Source organism: Lingula anatina, chromosome 10, assembly GCF_051362555.1.
Source record: "Lingula anatina isolate TDL-2025a chromosome 10, LinAna3.0, whole genome shotgun sequence".
NCBI classification, from domain to species: Eukaryota; Metazoa; Brachiopoda; class Lingulata; order Lingulida; family Lingulidae; genus Lingula; species Lingula anatina.
In genome coordinates, this window is record NC_141776.1 from 4559256 (window position 1) to 4581750 (window position 22495).

At 36.7% G+C, this 22495-nt stretch overlaps 1 protein-coding gene across 1 annotated transcript; it reads right to left on the reverse strand.

Moving 5' to 3' along the window:
• Nucleotides 1–1664: 1664 nt before the first annotated feature.
• Nucleotides 1665–8649, reverse strand: LOC106179699 (cubilin homolog). The gene is made up of 6 exons (XM_086998199.1): nucleotides 8574–8649; nucleotides 4416–4546; nucleotides 3734–3850; nucleotides 3115–3228; nucleotides 2542–2682; nucleotides 1665–1825 (listed from the first exon to the last, which is right to left on the reverse strand). Exons 2-6 carry the CDS (start codon nucleotides 4498–4500, stop codon nucleotides 1812–1814), a joined length of 471 nt encoding a protein of 156 aa, XP_086854325.1. The 5' UTR covers nucleotides 4501–4546; nucleotides 8574–8649; the 3' UTR covers nucleotides 1665–1811.
• Between the last annotated feature and the right edge of the window lie 13846 nt (nucleotides 8650–22495).

Below are 22495 nucleotides of genomic sequence, written 5' to 3' on the forward strand. Positions count from 1 at the left end.
ATCATGATTAAATGGTTGTTATCGGGACACGCCAAGAGTAAAGGAGCAGGGGGTAATGATGGAAAACAATATATATAAATGCGACGCTTGTATTCTGATGATCGCACTGTGTTCGAGCTTTAATAACTGAAACAAAAACTAAATAATGCATGATGTATTATTGAAACTGAAAGGAAGGAAATTTCTGCCCAAATATTTGACCAAATTGTTTTATTTACAAAATGACCCGGCAATTACTCTAGTTCAGGCGATAAAGAAATTTGACGGAACTTTCCCACAACAAGTGCCCTGATTGCTGTAGGTGAGATGCATGGTATGGCGAGTCGCAATCGAATGGAAATTGCGACGTTGGTTTTCAGTTAGGAGGTGATAAAAAAAGGAAACTTGTTACATATGGAATAATATGTTGAGGAAAATAATCTGTTAAAGCATTTTTTCATTAAGGGTCAACTCAAATTGTTTTTGTGCAGAGACATATGGCAAAATTTTTTTAGCACTTTGGCCATTGTTTTCCGAATGTTTACCAATTTGAATCCGAATGGCAGTCCCTTTTGTAACATTGAACATTACAGCATCTGCATTGCCTGACTATATTTTGCTTATTTCAAGTGACAAATGTTTATCTAATTATTTATAAACCAATTACAGAAACTGGACAACATGGCCAAAATTTGGCTGGAAAAGGGTCATGCATTCAGATCTGATCTTTGACCTTTTATTGTAGGTCAAGATCTCATGGCTGCACGACACTGTTGAAGACATACTGGACACAACGTGTCGACTAATGGACATTTGGGCCACCTTCTTCTGTGCTCGTGTCCAGTGAGGAAAACGGAAATTTTAGAATTGAAACAGAAACTTCCGGTGAAATATATGCCACCCGTTTTGGAAATTCTTCAGGTGATTCGAGACGCTGACATTGATCACAAGGTACTGGCTTCGACGCAAAATGAAACTTTAATTAAAAGCTAACTGTCTTTATCTTATTTTTAAATTGTTAAAACAATTTTTGTTTTAATTTTGTCTTCCGTTTGTATTGACATGAAGAAACACGGTGTTTTCCCGACCGAGCATTATATATGTTTCCAACACAATTGGGACAACAATTACGAGAATTAAGGAGCGGAGATAAGTGTGTTGTATTATGCCGCAGATATAAAGTTCGTAAGATTAAATTAACGAAGAAGCTTTTCGTTTTAATGAAATTCCCAAGAGTTTCCCAGGCTTGTAGCAACCCAGTTTCCAGCGGTTGGGGTGTCCACTTTGTTCCAAACATTGACATGGTAAAGCAAAACAGCAACAGTATACCAACACAGTCAGGTGATTTGAACTAGTGGCTGCATATACTTACACAGTTTTGTAATAAGAAGCGAATTTTGATGGACTTTTCAGGAAAGGGCAGGAATGGGCCTCCTTGAATTTTCATTCTGATCAGGATAACCATCTGCATTGATAGGTTTTAAAAACGATTCTTCGCCATTGCGGGAAAGGGTCAATGACCTTGAACCCAAAAATCACGAAAGGTGTTATAAGGTCGGTGTGTCAAGGGTTTGCTCACAACTGCACTTGTACCACAATTTGGATATGATGCAATCTTACTGAGTTTGTAGATTGTGACATTGGCCAAGGAGGCTGTCATGGAGGTAATTAATTGATTAACGAAATACAATGCCCAGAATATTTTATTTTCAGTTGGTATACTTAATTCAAATATAATTTGCAGTGAATGTCCAAATAAATATGCATTATATACTTGGAAATAATCCGTATCCTCTCTTGCATATATTTTTCTTATTTCCTTTTCTGGGTGTTTATTTCGTCGATTCTGAAAGAAAAGAAATATATGTTATGAACACCTTGGCCCCGTTTCATATTAGAGCACTTTTGATGATTTATTCATGCACAAACAAATTTCTCCAGTGTTAATATTTTAATAAAATGATTTTAATAGAAATGATAAAATGAAATTGATCATAATTATGTTAGAAATAATGACCTTTCAGAACTCCTCGGAACTTTTGACGTCTTAAATACTTTCACATATTGCCATGCGTATTGAATAACGCATATAATAATAATAAGCATATATGAACAGACTTATGTAAACCTTGCATATGTTATGTACATATCTTAATGTAATGTACATTGTCCTTTACCCAATTTTTATTAGATTCCATTTATATAGGCATTATCTGACGTCAAATTGCTCAATTTATTATTTATATTTATATTATTTTTTTTTTTCAACCACCGATTTATATGACCCCTGGTATGGTCTTTAGCGTTGATTTCCGGTTGCTGCTTAGCTATCAATGAGTGAAGTAAGGATGGAGATTAATTTCAAAAACAAAAAAGAACATGATCTTTACCAAACGTATAATTGATTATTTTTCTTTACAGAATAATGCCGTTGGTCAGTTTCAGTAAGTAGCCAAACCTTTGGTCTGCCTTGTAGTAGGAAGTGAAGACGAAAAAAAGTAATTAAAAAAGAAGCGTTCAAGAATATTCAATAATCCAATTGTTATACAGTATAAGACCTACTCTTGCAGTGCAACCCGTCCCCACGGTAACCAGCGTCGCAAATACAATATTGGTAAGATGCTGTATCGCAGTTCGTATTGTTGTCAGGCAATGGCTTGTAAGCGTTTATGTCATAGCATGTGGCGTTTTCCGCACACTTCGCTGAAAAAAAACCGCATGCAGCCACTGGCTCGCAACAGAATACTTGGAAATTTTGAACCAACTTAACAGGCGATATCATATGACTTTTTCACATAAGTTCCACCTAAACACTGGAATAAGTTATTTGTGTTATAGTGTATAAATAGAGATCTAGAGCCATAGGACCTGTTTTTATGAGTTCCACCTAATCACTTGAATATGCTAGTTATATTATAGTTAATCAGCAGAGATCTAGAGCCATATGCCTTGATATCAGTCTATAGAAGTTACTCTTACATATCCTGTACTATCAATATTTGTATTGGTCAATTTGCTTTGAATTTTGTATTTGTATTTGTATTTTTGCTGCACGCTTTACAACTTACAGCTGTTAGCTGTTATCAGTCAATACTGAGATACAGAATGTATGCATATTAGAAGGGTACGGCTTACCTTTTTTGCACCATGTTCCGTAATAACCCTCGGGACAAATGCACGACGAAACCAAATTTGTAGTATTCAATGCACACGTTGCACCATTCCAGCATTTATTTAACCGGCACTCAGCTGAAATGAGATATTGCAAGGCTAATAAAATGATACGTATGCTCTTTCAGTTGGAATAATTCAGTTCTTATAATTTGATCATTAACTAAGACAGGATAAGGTAAATCCCACTGAAATCTGTGAAATTAATTTTGTACATAATTTGCACCAGACGCTTTATTGCGTACTTATATATGTGCTCAGCTTTTTTTTTCTTTTCAGAATTAAAAGCACTGAGACTAGACGCTGTCAATTCTGAATTAATAATGGACCACCCCGCGCGATCGACGAATCAAACAATGATGACACACTGTTCAATTCACAAAAAAAATTTAAAAATAATAAATTAATTAATTAATAAATTAAGCAGGGAAGACACGCTGTTAATGGATAAATTGTGTTAAATGAGCATATATGCTGATATCAATTGTTGCAATAGTAAAATGCTTCCTAACATTTTGCTGAACATAACTGTTTCCTGTTATTCACAAAGGATGGTTTTAAGTGTTACAAGGGCAGTGCTTACTCAAGTCGCATCTTTCTCCGAAAAAGTCACTGGGACAACTGCACTGGAAGCCAGACGGATCATCAACTTTTTCTTCGCACGTCCCATTATTATAGCAACTGTCAGGCTCGCATTCGTCTGAAGATAGATGTTACAAGGCAATTTAAATGTTAGGTATGCTCTATCATCCTTCACTTACATGGTTGAAACTTTTGTAATTCAAACTATTTAACAGGAAGATCATGCAAATCATATCGTTTTTCACACCGCTAGGCTTGTACGCCTAGTCTGAATGATTTAAAAGTCCATCTACAGAGAGGTCTCCGTTGTGGTGCAGGAAGTCATGAGTTTGATCCTCATGGCCTGGTCATACTAAAGAGCATTATAATAGTACCTACTGCCTCCTCGTTTATTACTCAGCATATTGAGATTGAACTAAGGAAAAGACCTGGTCATATGGTAGTGTTGGTTATTGCAAATCCTAACCACGAGAGGCTCATATACCGCAGCTTGGATTGCTTTCTCCGTGGGGAGATGGGAATGACTTAGAATTTAAAAGATCTATAAAAACCAGGCATATAATTATTGCAAACAAGCAATGTTGAGACCAAATTGCAGAGACGAAAATTGATACCGTATCTCAGAATTGCAAACATGCTATTGTATGTGTACATGGATGTCGAGATGGTCTCTATACACTTACAAGTTTGACTCAGCTGATTTTGACTGAGAAAGACGCTCGCCATCAAGGCCAGTACAAGGCTCGGGCAGAACAACAATCCCATCATTGATTGATTGATGTTAGATACAGTACTCTTTTATAGCAATTCTACGCTGGAATAAAATAAGATATTCAGAAGAAGATAGTGGTAAAATTTCATCATACGTGCATGACAATCTTTAAATTAAATTGGGCTTGCATTTTCGAAAACATCGTTTTTACAGTGTATCCATTGCAATTGAACATGGTAGCAGGTTTGGGTGCTGGTTATGATAACATCTTACTCAGCATGGTGGCTAATGTAGTCATTCCATTAACGTGACAGAAACTATGAAACTGAAACTCTGCCAAGGGATCGCGGGGCTTCTCGATCAGAACCTTTCTCTTTGATGGAAACGTTTCACTTGAAGAACAATTCTTATATAGAATAGTATTTCATCAAACATAAAATTACACCGATGCACATTTTATAAAATCATATTCTATCACATAACATTTTTCAAAATTAAACATTTTAAATGTTAGCTAGTCAATGCAGTATTATGATAATAATCATAAGATTTAACTTTTCACTTCCTACACAATGGTCTAATAGCAACTCCCATAGGCCTAATAGTCGAACCCTGCAATGTTTTTTTCTGTAAACTTTTTTTTGCTGAAATGCATTATTCAGGCCGAGAGAAGCAAAAATACCTTGGTTGTTATTTCCAACACATTGAGCATTTTTCAAAATGGCCGTCAATTTATGAGGAAATATAGAAGAACTCCCAGAAGTCGCCGGGTATACTTCATTGAGAGTTTCTTTGAACTTTTATTCAATCAGGGGAGCACAACAGTACTAGTGAACAAACTTGAGCTCGTAACATTTAGCAAAAATGCCAAAATGGCCGTCAAAAATGACAGAAAGTGATAAAAGCTGCAAAATCATTTTGTTTTTTGCATATTTAGTTTTATTTAAAACATGTCCCGACATACAGTAACAAAAAACAGGCATAAAGAAACAAATCTAAAGTGTCATGAATAATTTCAAAACAACAAAGACATCAGCCCAACACAAAGTCACAACAGTCAATAGCTGGTATGACCTCTGCTTGCTTTGATGCAGGCGGTGATCCGTTGCTCGGGCAATAAATGGGATGATGTCATGCAGAATCCTATTTCAGTCTTGCCGTAGTGCCTGGATCAGCTGCTGCCTTGGCCAACGGACGACAAAGATAGTACCACAAGTGTTCAATCGGATTCATACCCAGAGAATAGGCAGGCTGGGGTAGGACATCCACCCTTGGGTCTCCAGATACGCTTGGATCATTTGTGCCGAATGTGGACGGGTCTTGTCCTGTTGGGAAAGGGAGACATCGGGTTGCTGCTGCACGAACGAGGTCATGTGAGGTTGCAGAATATGATCTGTGTAGTGACGAGCAGTTATTGTCATGTTTCCATCAACAACAATTAACGGTTGACCTACAGCAAGCGTCGACGCACAGTGGGGCTGCTGCTCCGATAGTTGTTCCTGCCTGGTGCTTCTTGTGTTGTACGACTGGTATGGCGAACTCGGTCTCGCAGATGATGCAACCTAATGTAGCGATCCTGGTCTGGGGTTGACACTAACACGTCCTGGCTGCGGTCCATCGCCAACAGAGCCTGGCATGTTGTGGCATTCAACCAGGTTCCTGATTGTAGGTTGGGAGCAGCCCATACACTTTAGCTCAATTCCGACTCCCCTCACAATCAGTGCCCAGAGACGTACGTTGTTCACATGACAGACAGGGCATACTTCTGTTCACTGGACTAACAACAATGGTGGCCTTTTTGGCCCTTTATAGGCCTCCAAAGTCAATCCTTAAAATGTGGAGATGCCCAATGTGTATTGATCAATGTGTATTTGGTCCACTTTTGCAAAAAGCTAAAACCAATGTGCATGAACCATGACAACTCATCATTATCTCAACTACCCGAGCACTAAGCCATCAATAAATCCACAATGAATAATTACAACTCCCCTACAAGAAGAAATATGCATACATTCCTATCTCAAAGCTTCCATTGACTGTAAGTATATGTTAGCAAAAACAACATTTCAAATACATGATGTCGATGGGTATAACCATCGCATATCCCTGAACTATGTCACGTTGTCAAGAATAGCTGACCTCATGGGCCCCAACCGCTGGCTTTTTATGTCGCTCCCTCGGCCTTGATTTTTTTATAATAAAATTCATAATAATTCAACAAAAATGACTTTAACCATATTTGTTAAAAATAGTAAAGCGTTTACAAAAAAGGGGTTAGAATAATCAAACCCTAAGAAAAACGATTTGACGCCTTTTTTTATTTCAAGATGATATATTTTGCATATACTAGGATGGTAATGCCTACCATAATCATTCACTATGAAACTTTTGATTTAGAATGAAAGACCAGCCGTCAGGAAGAATATGTTTTATTGTGTGCTGGACCGCAGGTATATATATATATATATATATTTTTCTTTTTTTGCTTTATATAAATTTATATTTGTTTTATTTATGGTCTATTTCAATTAAAAGACTTGTAGTGCTTTTGCCCTTTCCATTATGTTTTGGATGCCATTTTTTATTAAAATGACTTGCAGAAATGAAATAAATGATCGCAATTTGCATGGATGAATAGATAAATATGCAATGATGAACAATGGATTTCAGCATTCAATTTTATTTGAATATATGGCTCTTGCTAGTCATATAACAAATTGACAGCCATTTTGAATTTTGAAAAATTATCAATTTCCCGTACGTATCAACTGGCAAAGAAAATCAAGCTTTATAGTTTTTCTAAGTATTGTAGCCCAGATAAAATAGTTTCTTTTAAAAAAGCTTGCAAGATATACCCGGGTAACATAGCAGGCTTTGACTATGGGACTCGCGGGAGTGGTAAATGGAATACCAGGAGATGACATCGTCTGCCAACAAATTATCACAATCAACATAAGAGAAAAGGCGGATATGCTTTTAATAAGACTAAATATGCAAAAAACGAACTTATATTGCAGCTTTTTGGACGATTATTTTGGCTTTTTTTTTTTGCTAAATGTTATGCACTCAAGTTTATTCACTAGTCTTGCTGTGCTTTCCTGATAGGATAAACATTCAAAATGCTCTTAATTAAGTATACCCGACGATCTCGTCGTTTTTCTATTTTTCCTCATAAATTAACAGCCATATTGAAAATGTTCAGGACAAAAAGTAAGGAAACTTATTCTTTCACTTTGGTCACAAACATATGTTTCATGCATCGCCACTGTTACAGTGTACCTTATGGTGATCATGTCACATATGAGAACCCTTTAATTCACGATAGTGCTTATCTTTTAAGATATTAAAATGCCTGAATATTGTTAAATCAACTTTACTATTCAGTTGCGGATTCCGCTGTTTTTCGTCTAGCAGAAATGCATATAATCCATTAGTCTATTAACACGCCCGTAGCTTGACAATATATAATTCAATTTGCTTGATAGGCAGTAGCGATAAATGTATGATGAAATAATGGTAAGCATGACACATATGATAACCATTCAATTCGCGATAGTGCTCATCTTTTAAGGTATTAAAATGCCCGAATATTTAAAAAAAACAACTTTGCAAGTGATTTGCAGGTTGTGTAAATTTCCACTGATTTTCGTTTAGCAGAAGTGTACATAATCCAATTGTCACAGAGACCATACCCCTGTACCTGCAGGACCGACGAGCGTCCATTAACACGCCCGTAGAATGGCAACGACTTTCAAATCAATATGCTTTATAGTCTATAGCGATAAATGTATGATGAAATCAATTGAAATAAGATTTGCTCTATATTTGATTGTCTACGAAATAGTTTCAATAAATGGAAAATGCCATTATTCTTCTTTTTAATTCAAAAGGCGGTTGTTTGAACCAAGATTACCATCTCCTGTATTAATCACTCTTTGATGGTATTTATGTTCATTGGATTCCTGGCCAAGCATGAACAACACATATTTGAGAGGAAGCACTACCCTCCACCAGAACCACCAAGAGATATTTCACTGTTTCATTACCAACAATCGATGTGTGCAGGGGATCACCTTAAAGTTGCAGAATTGCACCGATCAAAACATTTCAAAGTTAACATAAAACTTACCTCGATTTTCCTCGTTGAAGTCAGGTGAGGGAATGACACGTCTCCTCGCCTCTGGTTATTAAGGTTATTAACATACTGCCAGCACCGGTACATCAGTGTATCTCGTGAAAAACGAGGCACACGGCAAACCATCCAATCACGATGGTTCTTATTTGAATATCGATGCCCCGTTTACCATCATACGCCGTTTGCGGGTTTTTCATCGGCTTCTTTCGTTCAGCATGAAACGTGTTCTTTGACATTTGACCCAGAAAACTTACATATCGGGACTTCCATTAAAACACCCGTAGCTTGACAAATATTAGTATTGAGGTAAAGTGGTAAAGGAAACTCAGGCCAACTTTATGAATGTCAATATGGATTGCAATGTTAGCCGGCGAATTTACCTAGTTATAACGAAAAAGGAATCAGATGAAATTCAGTCTCTCTCTCTCTCTCTCTCTCATGTGTTTGAGGTGTGTGTGCGCTACTTAAACTGCTGGATGGGGGCGAGATAGTGACAGGCAGCCAAAAACATTCAACCAGAGTTCATGAAGGTCTATAACAACATTGCGATATTATATTTGTATTGCTCAGTTAAATCAAATCTATGATATTATTCTTTCCGTGGCAGCGATCTAGCTATCAGTTTTTTCCTTCCATTTCTCCCTCTCTCTCTCTCTCTCTCTCTTGGTCGTGTGTGTGTGTGTGTGTGTGTTTGTGTGCGACACAGTCATGGAATAACAGCCAAAACAACCAAAACATTCAACCAAAAGGGCCTCTCGGACCAGTGAGCTATTTTATTTGCATCACCCAGTTAATTTCAGTGCTACCTTGATACAGGACGTCGAATTAAAAACAATAATGGAACGTCTGACGCTTTGGATGATATGAAATTAATTCCAGCATATGACTATATGAAAAGCTATGCTTTTTAATTAAGTTGCATCGTTTATTCTGGAAGCAAATTCGGACTTTGTCAACAGATATGATTTAGGCCGAGGAAATAAAACTTTAAGAATTATATCTGTGGCATCGACCCAGCTTTTTCCCTCCACCATCTCTCTCTCTCTCTCTCTCTCTCTCTCTCTCTCTCTCTCGTGTGTGTGTGTGTGTGTGTGTGTGTGTGTGCTTAACATGCGTAAACAGCTAGGTGAGGGCGAGGAATTGTTGGAATAATAGCCAAAAAATTAAACAAAAGTATGCTTCTCACACCAGTGAGATATTTTATTTGAATCATCGCTTGGTAATTTTCATTTATGATCCAACTACCAAACTAATTAACATTTTTGCTCATTTATGGTAATGATATTTTATCATGATATACATATTTTTATTTATTCTACCATGATCTCAACATAATAAAATGCAGTTCTAAAAATGATTCAATTCCCATCGTATATCTGTGCTCATGTGTGAAAAGAGTATGAGATGTCGAATCAGATGGATCCACATATGATACAAAAAAGAGACACCTCGGATCATTCATTGTGAGACTAATGTCCAAACAATTATGTATACAAAACAATTACCTGCACTTACTCGATACACAGGGTGCATTTATGTTGATGATTTATTTGCCTGTATAGACAAATCGCTTAATCTTATTTTCGGTGATATTTAACACGTGAGTTGTTGTTCTTGCACAACACGTGATTCCATAGCCCACTATTACTTCTAAAATGACATGGTAGCAACAAAATACCGGACAATTATTAATTAAACCTTTAAGACACGAATATTTTGCTGAGTAAACATCACTCTTATTCAGGCCTACTCAACTACCAGACATCGATCCTGAACTCAGCGGTATATCGGACCAAAATATCCGTTTTCAAGGTGTGTATCAGTGCGCGCTTCGAAGTCTCAGACGCGACACCGCTCTTGCCTGGTACGCGATGTAATAGTGATGATTCTAAGCGGGGTTGGACAGTAGTGAATCTCATCTCAGATTTTGTTCCGTGGTATGATATTGTGAAATGCATACCCTTGAAAACGGGTAGTGTGGTCCGATCTACCGGTGAATTCGGGATCATTCGATGCCGTGTCTATTAATTGGGAAGGCCTGTTATTGACACCCATGCACCATAGATTGGTTGAAAATATGTGGTTTTGAATTGTAATCGATTACTTTCTTCAAGTTGAAATGAATTATTCAATCACATTTTTTACAATAAGATAATAAGATTGCATAATCGGGTTGATTACCATAGTGAAACGAACGCTTGGTGCGCTAGTAATTCCATTAGAATACATTTTAAGACGTAAGTAGCACTTATATGGGCAATAGTGCTCTTTGCACAAGGGATAGTGAAGGAATTGCTTGCGAATATCAATCGACGTTTTTTTTTTTCATGAAATTATTATCGGTAACAGATATGAACTTGGTTTTTCTTCCTTTCCTTCATCTTTTGAAAATATCATTTTTATTACTCAAAGTTCTTAATACCGTGAAGTTTGAAGTGGGAAAACTTAACACCTGGTTTTCAGCTATCTCATATTAGCTCTATTTTTTTTTTTTTTTTTTTTTGCACACGAAGCACTCAGGTAAACAAACTTTGACGTAACAGTGTCCTGAATTAAACACGAGCATGTATCAAAAATAGCAAGTGTTAAAAGAATATATACATATGATTGCATATCATGTATATCCAATTACGCGTGATGTCGTATTCTTAAACAGCAAACATCCTGTCATTTACGTTAGAAGCCCTGGATGTGAATACGTGTATAAGAACATGTAACGCTGTGAATTTCGAATACCATGCATTAAAGAACCAACATTCTGTCTCCCAAAACTAAGATTAAAGGTGTTTGGAGATCTTAAAGTGTATTAGTGAAGGACAAACTAACGCGTTTCTGGGAAGTTTACTTTTAATGCAACTGAGAATAGGTATGACCTGTGCAGCATAGGACCTGTGCATGGGGACAGCATAGGAATGAATAAGACAAGATCGTTGTCATATCTTCAATTTCAACCTTTTTTATTTTTATCAAGGCAAGAACATGAGTTTGGTGGTATTTGGATATCTCTGCTGTGCAAACCATTACTTTCCATTCTAACGGCCGATATGTGAGGCGACGGACGTTGACGTCACAGTAACGTTCGTGTTCAAATGGCAGCCAAATGGGGTCACGTTAATATCTCAACTCACCATCGCATAGGCTAAGAAGGGTGTATGTTGCTAAGTTATTGGCTTACGTGCGCCTCCGTTATTTACAAGTGGTGTATAAAGTAAAATCAAGTTAGTTAGATAACTTCCTCAAGAGTAAACGGGTTGAAAATTGTTTGAACACTAGACAAGGATGGAAAATATCAAAAGTATTTAAAATTTGATTCGATTTATTATTTAACAGTCAAAATGTTTTTTTCCATCACGTTTAAAACAAATGCAAACTGGATTTTGAGCATGACGCATTGGAGTTGATATTCTAGATTCTTAATTGAAAAAATAAAAGACTCATAGAAATTACCTTAAAAGAAGATACTGAACGGTGAAAAGACATGATAGAAATTACCTTAAAAGGAGATACTGAACGGTGAAAAGACATGATAGAATGGGCTATTCTTGTGATCACGCATGTCGAGACGGTGATTAAAGGATAAACAGTTGCAACCCATCCTCGTAGCCATATAACAAAACAATTGTATATAAATTGTATATTTAAATTGTAAAATGTGTACCGGGGTACACCAAATTACATTACAATATATATAAAAAAACATAAGTTTGCAAATATCTAGATATGCCACTTATGGTCTTGAAACCAACTTAAAGAAACGGCCTATCGAAATATCCTACGCAAAAAAAAGGGGTTATAAATGAATCATCACCATTGGAATACCTAGATTTGTCTGTGAATTCAAGAGTTCAACGGAGAAGTAAGTCAAAATATATCCACAGCATGCGATACGTCAGTTGCCATAGAGAGTGATCAGAAATAAGCTACCAGATTTGCAACTTTACTCCTGTCTACAGATTTAGGTAACAGACTGGGCGATGGGAAGTCCCGGCTATGGTACCCGTATCAGCAAAGGGTACGAGGCAAGTAAGTAGGCCGTACAGGTTTGGTACCTCATAACGCATTGCACAGTGCTAACTTCATCTTCAGCGACAGCAAGAACGTGGTGAACGTGCAGATGATAGAGGAGAAGCTACCTCGAATTTTTGACAGAGAGACAGACGTACAAACAAATACTTAAAAAGGAAAAAAGCAACCTGCACTTACTCACACAGGTTGCATTCATTATATTTCATTTCCGTCTATGGACTAATAGGCTTACCTCACTCTGAATGTTATTTTCACACATTGCTTTTTTAGCGCAAACACGTGCTTCCAAGGCTGAATTACTTTAACCTTGATAACGACATTGTAGCGGTGAATACAAGACAATTACTATGTATTCTTTATAACTTGGGCATGTTGCTAAAGTAAACATTGCTTCTATTGACACCTGCTCTATAGATACACGGGAAGTAAAGAAAGCATGCTATTTGAATTGCAGTTGATTTCTTTACTTTTAAAGGTATTACAGACAGATTATTTACCATAACTTATTCAAATTACTAATCAGACTAATTAGAATTGCGTGATATGATATATACACGAATCCTGGCGCAATGTAAACTGATTCAATTGAAAGACATTAAAGACGTTCGTGGAAGAAAAATACGGGTAATGACGGTCTTTACACGAAGGTAATGGAAGGGGCAACTTGTAAACGTTAACACAAAATTTAAGAAGTATAAATATTTTGATGCATCTAGAAAGATCAACAGAAAAGTTGTTAAATAAAGTCCGAGCTTTCGGCCCCTGGGCCTTCTTCGGGGATTATGAACAAAAAGTAGAAAAACAAACTCCTAGGATACGTGACGTCGGTGATGTGTTGAAGACATGCGATGGCCCAAAAGCGTGCTATACGTAAACAACGTCAAAATTACGTAACAAAGAAAAAATCAATATTCATTTAAAAAAACATTATCCCTATTGAGTCCATTATTCAAGGTGTTTAGTGTTCTTATAAATTTCTGTTCGGCGATCCGTCTTTGTCTAGTTTCCAGTGAGGAAAATGGAAATTTTAGAATCGAAACAGAAACTTCCGGTGAAAAATATGCCACCCGTTTTGGAAATTCTTCAGGAGATTCGAGACGCTGACATTGATCACAAGGTACTGGCTTCGAAACAAAATGAACCTTTAATTAAAAGCTAACTGTCTTTATCTTATTTTTAAATTGTTAAAACAATTTTTTGTTTTAATTTTGCTTTCCGTTTGGTATTGACATGAAGAAATACACTGTTTTCCGGACCGAGCATTATAGAAGTTTCCAACACAATTGGGACAACAATTACGAGAGTTAAGGAGCGGAGATAAGTGTGTTCTATTATGCCGCAGATATAAAGTTCGTAAGATTAAATTAACGAAGAAGCTTTTCGTTTTAATGAAATTCCCAAGAGTTTCCCAGGCTTGTAGCAACCCAGTTTTCAGCGGGTGGGGTGTCCACTTTATTCCAAAGATTGACATGGTAGAGCAAAGCAGCTACAGTATACCAACACAGTCAGGTATTTTGAACTAGTGGTTGTATACTTTACACAGTTTTGTAATAAGAAACGGATTTTGATGGACTTTTCAGGAAAGGGCAAGAATGGGCCTCCTTGAATTTTCATTCTGATCAGGATCACCATCTGCATTGATAGATTTTAAAAAATGATTCTTTGCCATTGCCGGAAAGGGTCAATGGCCATGAGCCCAAAAATCACGAAAGGTGTTTTGAGGTCGTTGTGCAAAGGGTTTGCTCACAACTGCACTTGTACCACAATTTGGATATGATGCAACCTTACTGAGTTTGTAGATCGTAGCATTGGGGAGGCTGTAATGGAGATAATTAACTGATTAACGAAATACAATGCCCAGAGTAATTTATTTTCGGTTGGTATACTTAATTCAAATATAATTTGCAGTGTCCAAATAAAAATGTATTATATATTTGGAAATAACTGTGTATCCCCTTTTGCATTTTTTAAATTTCCTTTTCTGGGTGTTTATTTCGTCGATTCTGAAAGAAAAGAAATATATTTTATGAACACCTTGACCCCTTCATATTAGAACACATTTTGGTGAATTCATTCATGTACAAACAATTTTTTTTTCAGTGTTAATATTTTAATAAAATAATTTTAATAGAAATGATAAAATCAAATAAATCATAATTATGTTAGAAATATGACCTTTTAGAACTCCTTTGAACTTTCGACGTCTTAAATACTTTCACATATTGTTGAATAACGCATAATAATAAGCATACATGAACAGACTTATATAAACAATGCATATGTTATGTACATATCTTAATGTAATGTACATTGTCCTTTACCCAATTTTTTATTAGATTCCATTGATATAGGCATTATCTGACATCAAATTGCTCAATTTATTATTTATATTTGTATTATTTATTTTTTCAACCACCGATTTATATGACCCTTGGTACGGTCTTTAGCGTTGATTTCCGGTTGCTGCCTAGCTATCAATGAGTGAAGTAAGGATCAAGATTCGCGTCAAAAACAAAATGATCATTACCAAACATGTAATTGATTATTTTTCTTTACAGAATAATACTGTTGGTCAGTTTCAGTAAGTAGCCAAACGTTTGGCCTGCCTTGCAATAGGGAGTTAAGACGAAAAAATTGATATTTAAAAAAAAAAAAAAAAAAAAAAAAAAAAAAAAAAAAAAAAAAAAAAAAAAAAACGTTCAAGAATGTTCAATAATCCAGTTGTTCTATAAGACTTACACTTGCAGTGCAATCCGTCCCAACGGTAACCATCGTTGCAAATACAATAGTGGTAAAATCCTGTATCGCAGTTCTCATTGTTCTCAGGCAATGGCTTATAAAGAAATGTGTCATAGCATGTGGCGTTTTCCCCACATTTTGCTGAAAAATAAAACACATGCTGTCACTGGCTCGCAACAGAATACTTGAAAATTTTGAACCAACTTATAACAGGCGATATCATATGACTTTTTCACCTAAACACTGGAATAATTTATTTGTGTTATAGTGTATAAACAGAGATCTAGAGCCATGGGATCTGTTTTTATGAGTTCCACCTAATCACTTGGATTTGCTAGTTATATTATAGATAATCAGCAGGGATCTAGACCCATATGACTTGATATCAGTGTATAGAAGTTACTCTTACATATCCATTGGTATCAATATTTGTATTGGTCAATTTGCTTTGTATTTTGTATTTGTATTTGTATTTTTGCTGTATGTTTTACAACTTACAGCTGTCAGCTGTTATTAGTCAATACTGAGATACAGAATGTATGCATATTAGAAGGGTACGGCTTAACTCTTTTACACCATGTTCCGAAATAACCCTCGAGACAAATGCACGACGATTGCGAATCCGTTGTATTAACTACCCACGTTGCACCATTCCAGCATCTATTAAACCAGCACTTACCTGAAATGAGATATTGCAAGACTTATAAAATGGTACGCATGCTCTTTCAGTTGAAATGATTCAATTCTCATAATTTGAGCATTAATTAAGACAGGATAAGGTAAATCCCACTGAAATATGTGAAATTCATTCTGTACATAATTTGCACCACACACTTAATTGCGTACTTATGCTCAGCTTTTTTTCTCTTCAGAATTAAAAGCACTGAAACTGGACGCTGTCAATTCTGCGTTAATAATGGACCACCGCGCGCAATCGACGAATCAAACAATGATGACATACTGTTCAATTCACAAAAAATCTAAAAATAATAAATTAATAAATAAATAAATAAAGCAAAAACTCTTGGGAAGACAACAATGTTAATGAATAAATTGTATTAAATGAAGCATATGCGCTGATATCAATTGTTGCAATAGTAAAATGCTTCCTAACATTTTGTCGAACTATTTCCTGTTATTCACAAAGGGTGATTGTAAGTGTTACAAGGGCAGTGCTTACTCAAGTCGCATCTTTCTCCGAAAAAATCACTGGGACAAATGCACTGGAAGCCAGACGGATCATCAACTTTTTCTTCGCACGTCCCATCATTATAGCAACTGCCAGGCTTGCATTTGTCTGAAGATAGATGTTGCAAGGCAATTTAAATGTTAGGTATGCTCTATCATTCTTCACATACATGGTTGAAACTTTTGTAATCCAAACAATTTAACAGGTAGATCATGCAAATCTAACGTTTTTCACACTGCTAGGCTTGCACGCCAAGTCTGAATGATTTAAAAATCCATCTACAGAGAGGTCTCCGCTGTGGTCCAGGAAGTCATGAGTTTGATCCCCATGGCCTGGTCATACTAAAAACCATTGTAATAGTACCTGCTGCCTCCTCGTTTATTACTCAGCATATTGAGGTTGAAGGAAAAGACCTGGCCATATGGTAGTATTGGTTATTGTAAATCCTTACTACGAGAGGCACATATACCGCAGCTTGGATTGCTTTCTCCGCGGGGAGATGGTAATGACTTTAGAATTAAAAAGATCTATAAAAACCAGGCATATAATTATTGCAATCAAGCAATGTTGAGACCAAAATGCTGAGACGAAAATTGATACCGTAATTCAGACTTTCAAACATGCTATTGTAAATGAACTTTGATGTCGAATTGATCTTTATACACTTACAAGTTTGACTCAGTTGATTTTGAATGAGAAAGACACACGCCATCATGGCGAGAGCAAGGCTCGGGCGGAACAACAATCCCATCATTGATTGGTTGATGTTAGATACAGTACTCTTTTATAGAACTTCTTTTCTGGAATAAAAAAAGATATTCAGAAAATAGTGGGGAAATTTCAACATCATCATACATGTATGACAATGTTTAAACTAAATTGGGCTTACTTTTTCGAAAACAACGCAAATTATGACACAAGTCGCAAACAATGCGATACGGTGATGTACTATCTTTCTCGAAGGCATTGCAATTTGCGACCGAACGCTCATGGCAAAGTCGTCGCAGTTGCCTGTGCGTGCGCGTGATTCATCGTTTTTTTACATTGTCCCCGATGTAATTTAACATGGTAGCAAGTTTGGGTGCTGGTTAGCATAACATATTACTCAGAATTGTGGCTAATAAAAGATGAAGTCATTCGGTAAACGTGACTGAAAAGATGAAACTGAAACTCTGCCATATGTTCACGAAGGGAACAATTAGGGTGAACAATGACATTTGGCACAGTTTAGAAGTATGATTCAGCTAATCAAAAATTTAATTTCAAGAGGGGAACATTGGTGTATTTGTTTCAGAAATCGAAGGGAGGGGGTACAGGCGGTAAATGAGACAACGAACACCTGATTGAACATTCTGAAACTACCGGAAAAAGCGAAAACTACGGTCTATCTGAAAGGGCTTTTAAACATGGCTTCATGTTTCAGAAATAAGGCTTCAAAATCTAGTAATTGCAAGGTTTTCGACTGTCCCGTGTTTAAGAAAATGGCCAAAGTTCTGCCTGTGACCATATCAACAAGCTTTGTTGACTGTAAATAAAGCTGGTTTGGTGCTTTTGGACCAAGGTCTGCTAAATGGACATAAAGTAAGGACATCTTTCCCTTCACCTTGTCACATTCATATGTTTCATACAGACATATGTTCTTTTAAGATGGTTAGAATACAACGCCACTGTCACAGTGTACCTTGTGGTAATCATGGCACATATGATAACCAATCAATTCGTGATTGTGCTCATCTTTTAAGGTATTAAAATACCCGAATATTTTTTAAAACCAACTTTGCAAGTCATTTGCAGGTTGTGTAAATTTCTAATGTTTTACGTTAAGCAGAAACGTATATACAGACGGTAATCCATTTGTTTCAGAGAACATACCTACAGGACCGAGGAGCGTCCATTAGCACGCCCGTAGAATGGCAACGACTTTCAAATCAGTTTGATAGTCTATAGCGATAAATGCATGATGAAATCACTTGAAATAAAGTTTGATCTATATTTGATTATCTACGAAATAGTTTCAATAAATGAAAATGCCATTATTCTTCTCTTTAATTAAAAAGGCGGTTGTTCGAAGTTTGAACCAAGATTACCATCTCCGATATTAATCACTCTTTGGCCGTATATATGTTCATTGGATTCCTGGCCAAGCATGAACAACAAATTTGACAGGAAGCACTACCCTCCTCCTGAACCACCGAGAGATATTTCACTGTTTAGTTACCAAAAATCGATGTGTGCAGGGGATCACCATAAAGTTGCAAAATTGCGCCGATCAAAATATTTCAAAGTTAACATAAAACTTACCTCGATTTTCCTCGTTGAAGTCAGGTTAGGGAATGACACGTCTCCTCGCCTACTGGTTATTAACACACTGCCAGCACTGGTACATCAGTGTCTCTCGTGAAAAACGGGGCACGCGACAAACCATCCATGCTTATTCAATATCGATGCCCCGTTTACTGTCACACGCCGTTTGCGGGTCTTTCATCGGCTTCTTTCGTTCAGCATGAAACGTGTGCTTTTATATTTGACCTAGAAAACTTACATATCGGGACTTCCATTAAAACACCCGTAGCTTGACAAATATAAGTTTTGAGGTAAAGTGGTAAAGGAAACAAAGGCCAACTTTATGAATGTCAGTATGGATTTCAATGTTAGCCGGCGAATTGACCTACATGTAGTTATAACGAAAAGGAAATCTGATGAAACTCTCTCTCTCTCTCTCTCTCTCTCTCATGTGTTTGTGGTGTGTGTGCGCTACTTAAACTGTTGGATGGGGGCAAGTTAGTGACAGACAGCCAAAAACATTCAACCAGAGTTCATGAAGGTCTTTAACAACATTGTGATATTATATTTTTATTGCTCAGTTAAATCAAACCTATGATATTATTATTTCCGTGGCAGCGATCTAGCTATCAGTTTTTTCCTTCCCTTTCTCTTTCTCTCTCTCTCTCTCTCTCTCTCTTGGTCGTGTGTGTGTGTGTTTGTGTGCGACACAGTGATGGGATAACAGCCAAAACAACCAAAACATTCACCCAAATAAAGCCTCTCGCACCAGCGAGCTATTTTATTTGCATCACCCAGTTAATTTCAGTGCTTCCTTGATACAGGACGTCGAATTAAAAAAATAATGGAAACCCGTATTTCGCTTTGGATGATATGGAATCACTTCCAGCACATGACTATATCAAAAGCTATGCTTGTAAATCAAGTCGCATTGTTTATTCTGGAAGCAAATTCGGACTTAATCAAAAGATAAGATTGAGGCCTAGGCTTCGTTCACATGGAATGTCTATTTTCTAAAAATCTATTTTCTATTCGCGCTATCTTATGATCACGGTCTGTGCCCTGAATATCCCGCGGCGTAATTACTGGCAGCGCGAGCCAGTTACTTATACTAACTTATAGTAACTGGCTCGCGCTGCCAGTAATTACGCCGCGGGATATTCAGGGCACAGACCGTGATCATAAGACATACCGCGAATAGAAAATAGAATTTAGAAAATAGACATTGCATGTGAATGAAGCCCTAGTAAATAAAACTTTAATAATTCTATCTGTGGCATCGGCCCAGCTTTTTCCCTCTCTCTCTCTCTCTCTCTCTCTCTCTCTCTCTCTCGTGTGTGTGTGTGTGTGTGTGCGCGTGTGTGAGCGTATGTGCGTGTGCGTGTGTGTGTTTGTGTGCTTTACATGCCTAAACAGCTAGGTGAGTGCGAGGAATTGTTGGAATGATAGCCAAAAAATTAAACAAAAGTATGCTTCTCACACTAGTGAGATATTTTATTTGAATCATCGCTTGGTAATTTACCAAACTAATTAACATTTTTGCTCTTTTATGGTATTGATATTTTATCATGATATACACATTTTTTAATTTATTCTACCATGAACTCAACATAATAAAATGCAGTTTTAAAAATTATTTAATTTCCATCGTATATCTGTGCTCATGTCTGAAAAGAGTATGAGATGTCGAATCAGATGGATCCACAGATGATACAAAAAAGAGACACCTCGGGTCGTTCATTGTGAGACTAATGTCCAAACAATTATGTATACAAAACAATTATCTGCACTTACTCAATACACAGGGTGCATTTATGTTGATGATTTATTTGCCTGTATAGACACATCGCTTAATCTTATTTTCGGTGATATTTAAAACGTGAGTTGTTGTTCTTGCACAACACGTGATTCCCTAGTCCACTATTACTTCTAAAATGACATGGAAGCAACAAAATACCGGACAATTATTAATTATTCTTTTAAGACACAAATATTTTGCTGAGTAAACATCACTCTTATTCAGGCCTACTCAACTACCAGACATCGAATGATCCTGAATTCACCGGTAGATCGGACCAAAATATCCGTTTTCAAGGTGTGTATCAGTGCGCGCTTCGAAGTATCAGACGCGACACCGCTCTTGCCTGGTACGCGATGTAATAGTGATGATTCTAAGCGGGGTTGGAAAGTAGTGAATCTCATCTCAAAGTTTGTTAAGTGGTATGATACTGTGAAATGCGTACTGACGCACACCTTGAAAACGGGTAGTGTGGTCCGATCTACCAGTGAATTCGGGGTCATTCGGTGCCGTGTCTATTAATTGGGAAGGCCTGTTATTGCCACCCATGCACCATCGACTGGTTGAAAATATGTGGATTTGAATTGTAATCGAATACTTTTTTTCAAGTTAAAATGAATTATTCAATCACATTATTTACAATAAGATAATGAGAATGCATAATCGGGTTAATTACCATCGAGTGAAACGAACGCCTGGTGCGCTAGTGATTCCATTAAAATACATTTTAAGACGTAAGTAGCACTTATAATATGGGCAATAATGCTCTTTGCACAAGGGATATTGAAGGAATTGCTTGCGAATAACATTCGACGTTTTTTTCATAAAATTATTACCGGTAACAGATATGTAGCCTACTTGGTTTTTCTTCCTCTCCTTCATTTTTTGATAATCATTTTTATTACTCAAAGTTCTTTAATGCCGTGAAGTTTGAAGTGGGAAAACTTTACATCTGGTTTTCATCTATCTCATATTCTCATATTAGGTCTCTTTATTTTTATTTATTTATTTATTTATTTATTTATTTATTTATTTATTTATTTTTGCACACCAAGCACTCAGGTAATCAAACTTTGACGTAACGGTGTCCTGAATTAAACACGAGCATGTATCAAAAATAGCAAGTGTTAAAAGAATACATACATATGATTGCATATCATGTATACCCAATTACGCGTGATGTCGTATTTCTAAACAGCAAACACCCTGTTATTTACGTTAGAAGCCCTGGATGTGCATACATGTATAAGAACATGTAACGCTGTGAATGGCTTAACGTACGCCTCCATTATGTGTGAGATAATACACTGTCACCCGAGCTATATATGCCATATATCACCTCGAGCATCAGCGAGAGGTGTTCATGGCATATATCGCGAGAGGGTGACAGTGTATTATTTGACATACATACCGAGGAAAAATACAGTCATTTTACCTTAAAACACCCCTAAAACCAAATAAAGTGACCCTATATCACGCTCTAGAGATGTGATACGGAATAAACTCGTCCACGTGCGCTAGTCATCTCCCGCCAAATGCTTACGTAATGTCTGACCAATTTGGTCAATTTTTGCTAAATACTTGTCGTGGACGTTCAACTGGCTTGAAAAGTATTTAATCAACCGTCGACACTGACCATGCACGTCTCATCTGAGCCACACCTAGCTGGGACTGCTGCGGAAAAAAGGTCCCAAGGCAAAACCTCTACTTTTTAGTGACATTTCTGATAAAAAAGGAGCGTCGGACCGAAATATAGTCAAACTAATTCTTCACAAGTGCAAAGGAGAAAGAAATTTACTTTTTGGTGATATTTCTGACAACGAGTCAAAATCGACGGATGTTTATTACAAGTTCACGGGAATAATAATTCTAGTTTTTTAT